The sequence below is a fragment of the Rutilus rutilus genome (assembly GCF_951802725.1).
Source record: "Rutilus rutilus genome assembly, chromosome: 12".
In the NCBI taxonomy this organism is placed as follows: Eukaryota; Metazoa; Chordata; class Actinopteri; order Cypriniformes; family Leuciscidae; genus Rutilus; species Rutilus rutilus.
Window position 1 is genome coordinate 15,949,049 of NC_140217.1, and position 4,489 is coordinate 15,953,537.

Below are 4,489 nucleotides of genomic sequence, written 5' to 3' on the forward strand. Positions count from 1 at the left end.
CAGCAATTTTCTGCTGAAAGATTCTAAGTCTTGAGCGGAGCGTCGCCAGAGTCATGTTCCCACAATGAGAACATGACTCATTCACAAATGCTGCCTCAACGTGCGCTAAGCCCAAGCACGAGACGCAGTACTTGTGACCATCACCCTGAGACAGAAGTCTACCGCATCCAGAAACACACGGGCGAGATGCCATCTTTGTCACTTAGACAAAAATGCAGGTCACCCAAAGCTCTTTTAGGAAAGAGAGAGAACCTCTCTTTCAGTGCCGAAGCACTCAGGGACCCACCGCGGCCACACACGGGGAAACTGCAAGCCCGTGTGAGCACTCAAATACCAGCCGTGAAAACGGCTTTTTTTTTTTACAGCTGGTAGAAGCGGCGATCGCTGACGAGGCTGTCACACCGGCACCAGAGAGGACTCTTCCCAAAGAGAGACTCGTTGTTTTTCTCTTTTTCTTCTCAGGCGGAAAACAGCAGCACAATGCAACCTGTTCGGCTCCGAGGCGATAAGCAATGATGCGATGTTTACTTCCGCCTTTATACCCGCGCTAGTAGGCGGGATGCGGAATGCAAATTTCGCATGCCAATTCAGTTTCTCTTTCATTGGCTCGTTGTTAACTCTCTCGAAGGTGGTTGGATCCCTGGCGTGATCCCAATTCGTCAGGGGAACTCCCCCGACGAGGCGTCGGAGTTCCCTGCTGACGAAAGGGAACCTGTGTTATTTAGCAATGCTTGCATGTTCAGTTGTTCACTAATAGTCACAGTTCTGTGACTTATTTCATGAAGTTCATAGTATTGTATGTATTTTTCAGATGTTGTTTTCCTATATTATGCATGATGGTTTGTTCTCATTGTGTTGTTGAACGGGTTTCTCAGAGGTTACTGAGAGTACTAGGGGATCCCTATCTGATTCAAGCTTGTTTTGTAATCAATATCATGCTAATAATATCTATATAGTTGCAGGCCATATTTAAAAATGTATGGAACCCCTGGCTCTTTCACTGATCCCAGTTTGAGAAACTGTTCTACAGATTTAAATGTGAAAAGTTATTAAGAAAAAACTGCTAATGTTAAAATGAACACAATCTGTAATCGACAGGGATATTGCGAACCGGTTAATGCCTGGAAAATGGGCTGAAAAGACAGGCCTTGATTTAGAGGTAAATTTGATCAAGTCTCTCTGTTACTTATTGAAATTTTAGTCACTAATGTATTTTTCTATATTAAAGGGGTTTCCAGGGCAACCATATGGTAATGACTGCGGTGTCTTCATGTTAATGGTAAGATTGATTTTTGTTTGTTAGTCATCTGGCTGTTTTTAATTCTCTTTTGCCTCATCATGTTTTTTCCCCCCTGTATAGTCTGCATTTTACCTGGTGATGGATTCCTCATTTGACTACACAATTGTGAGTACTTGTTTACAATAATGTTGAGTCAGTGTGATTTTAAAATGCAAAGTGGTAATAATTACCCCATAATGTTTTGTGCAGCTGGACATGCCAGAACTGCGGAAATGGTGGTGTGTGATGTTGATGGAGAACTATGGTCTGGATAGGTACAGTATTTCTTTCTTTCTTTTTTTGGATATAAACAAATAAATATCGGAAAAATGAGTAATATTGTCATGCTTTACAGCCATGGAAAGGTTTTTGCACACTTTACTGAGGAGTCTAAAACCTTCCTAAGGGGTGATCAACAGCCAGTTTTTAGACTAAAGAAAAGGAAGTTTGAGGAGACCTCTCAGGTGAAAGCTTATACTAGGGAATATAACACTTAAAATGTCATATTACTTTGTGAATGTTTGATTTGCTTATGCTGTGGTGTTTGACTAACAGGCAGAGCCACAACATCAGGTTCAAGAATTATCATCACAGGTATGTACTGTGTAGTTGGTACTAAAAAAAGCTAATTATCTTTAAATAAAAAGTTATAAAGTTAACACCGACTTAAATTAAATATTAATTTATTTGTATTTTATATATTTTTAGGCAGATGTACTGCATCCTGTGTTGGAGGATACACCACTAGAATCATCACAAGAGGTACACTGTTTTGTTACATGACTAGCAACAAAGTCATAATAATTGAAAATAGTTGTTGTTTTGCTTTGGTTTTTGTTGTCAATGTGTTTGGTTTATCACAGTTGTATCTCCCTTGTTCTCTGTGTTTTTTCACAGAGTCGATTGATGCCAGATTTGAAGATAGCCAGCAAGTGGTGTTTGGATCAGTCAAGTGTGCTGCTTGGTTCTGTTCAGGTGCCCAAAGTACTGTGTATGGAGGAACAAGACGTTGCGGAAGCAATTGAGAGATTAGAGAAGGCTGAGTTTCCAGAGGACAGAATAGATGCTCTGGAACCCTTTTGCTTCATCTTTACCGAAATTAATGACATGGAAATGTTTCTTGAACATGTAGTTGATGTTATGAAAATAAAGGTAAATTGTCGAACTGCAATAGAGGAAAGCGCATAATGTGCCAGTGTGTTTTTGTTTTTTATATATGGAAGGGGTAAAAAGTGGTTTCTTTCTATTGTACTAATTGTATATTGTGTATTTGTACGTTGTTTAATTGCAAATTGACATTTACAATAAAAATAAATGAATTACATATTTTAATGGTATTAACATTTACAATGAAAAAAAAAAATTCATTTTTTGTTTTTAAATTGTATAAACCTGATTGTTCCTTTGTATCCTTGATGGTCATTCGCTTTGCTAGTATAATAATACGATATTTGCCTACTTGAATGTCAAATTAAAAATATAACAATATTTTGATGAACGCAAGCTACAAAATATAACTTTTGAGGAAGATTTAGGAGGCGCTATAGCACGTAAGTCATACCTGTCAACCCTCCCATTTTTCCCGGGATTCTTGCTATCCCGCTATCATCCCGTTTAAATATTTCCCGTATTTTTAATCTTTCCATTAGTATATAAAAAAAAATCGCAACAGCAGCATCCCGAGGATGGATGAACATGAGAGATGGCATTGGAGACTATGCAATAGTCCCCCCCCCCCGTAAGTATGACGTAAGTACTTTAATGATCTGCTGGAAACATATTTCCGGTTAATTCGTGTCGATTGCAAGTGACGTCACTTGCAGAGGAAGCGCTGGTGTCTGAGAGTGCAAGTCTGAGAGTGCAAGTCTGAGAGTGCAAGTGCAGGTCTGCAGCCAGACCCCGGATTCTTGCTATCCCGCTATCATCCCGTTTAAATATTTCCCGTATTTTTAATCTTTCCATTAGTATATAAAAAAAATCGCAACAGCAGCATCCTGAGGATGGATGAACATGAGAGATGGCATTGGAGACCATGCAATAGTCCCCCCCCCCCCCCCCCCGTAAGTATGACGTAAGTACTTTAATGATCTGCTGGAAACATATTTCCGGTTAATTCGTGTCGATTGCAAGTGACGTCACTTGCAGAGGAAGCGCTGGTGTCTGAGAGTGCAAGTCTGAGAGTGCAAGTCTGAGAGTGCAAGTGCAGGTCTGCAGCCAGACCCTATTGCACGGGACTGCCTCGGCATCTTCCCGGTCCTCGTCTGAAGATTCGGATGCTTTCCCGCGAGGTGGAACCAATGCTTCAGCTATCTGGCTCTGAGGAGTCAGATGCTTTAAGCATCGAGGCGGGTGATGTGGAGCTTGTTCAACCTCTTCACGCACCCGCTCAAGAGGAGCTGGTGGAGGTTTTGACCCGCGCTGTGGCCAAATTAAGAATTGATTGGCCACAAGAAGAACGGGAAAAACCATATTCAGCCAGGCTCTCCAACCCCCCAGTGCTTGATTTTTCTAATGTGCTGGGGGCGGCTGAGCGTGGCTATGGGAAAATGCCTCGGGTAGAGGAAGCTCTCGCGAGCTAACTTTCTCCCGAGGCCGCATCTTCCCTTAAGGCCCCGGTACTGCCCACCAAGCCATGCCGCGATACATCTTCGCTGGTGGGCAGAGCTTATATGGCGGCTGGGCGGGCTGGTAGCTGCCTGCATACTATGGCGGTATTGCAGGCCTATCAGGCCGACCTCCTCAAGGAGCTTGATGAGGGCGAGGGTCCCTCTCCTAGTGACATCTTGGAGTTGAGGAAAGCCACCGACTTGTCTCTCCGCATCACCAAGGAGACGGCCCGTGCCATCGGCTGCTCCATGGCTGGTCTGGTGTGTGTGGAGAGACATCTCTGGTTGAATTTATCGGGGATGAAGGAGAGAGAGAAACATTTTCTCCTAGACTCCCCGATTTCACCTTCTGGCCTCTTCGGCGGCGCGGTTAGTACCGTCGTCGAGAGGTTTCAGGAGGTGAAAAAGCAGTCGGCGGCTTTCCAACAGTACCTCCCTCGCCGCTCTGGCTCCTCGGGGAAGGCTGCCTCAAAGGGGCAGCCTCAGCCGTCTACCAGCTCCTCGCACCGACAGGTGCAAAAAGAGAGTGTTGCTTCCCGCCCCCCTCCCGAGGGAGCCTGACAAAGGAGGCGGCGCTCTCGAGGCAAGCCTTCTGAGCCTAAGG

General features: G+C 43.9%; 1 protein-coding gene across 1 annotated transcript; it reads left to right on the forward strand.

Moving 5' to 3' along the window:
- Positions 1–957: 957 nt before the first annotated feature.
- Positions 958–3,858, forward strand: LOC311301646 (uncharacterized protein; the record flags this gene model as incomplete). Its single annotated transcript, XM_084426923.1, has 9 exons — positions 958–1,159; positions 1,229–1,279; positions 1,361–1,405; positions 1,490–1,554; positions 1,635–1,743; positions 1,835–1,873; positions 1,988–2,041; positions 2,177–2,431; positions 3,547–3,858. Exons 1-9 carry the CDS (start codon positions 1,118–1,120, stop codon positions 3,856–3,858), a joined length of 972 nt encoding a protein of 323 aa, XP_084283049.1. The 5' UTR covers positions 958–1,117.
- Between the last annotated feature and the right edge of the window lie 631 nt (positions 3,859–4,489).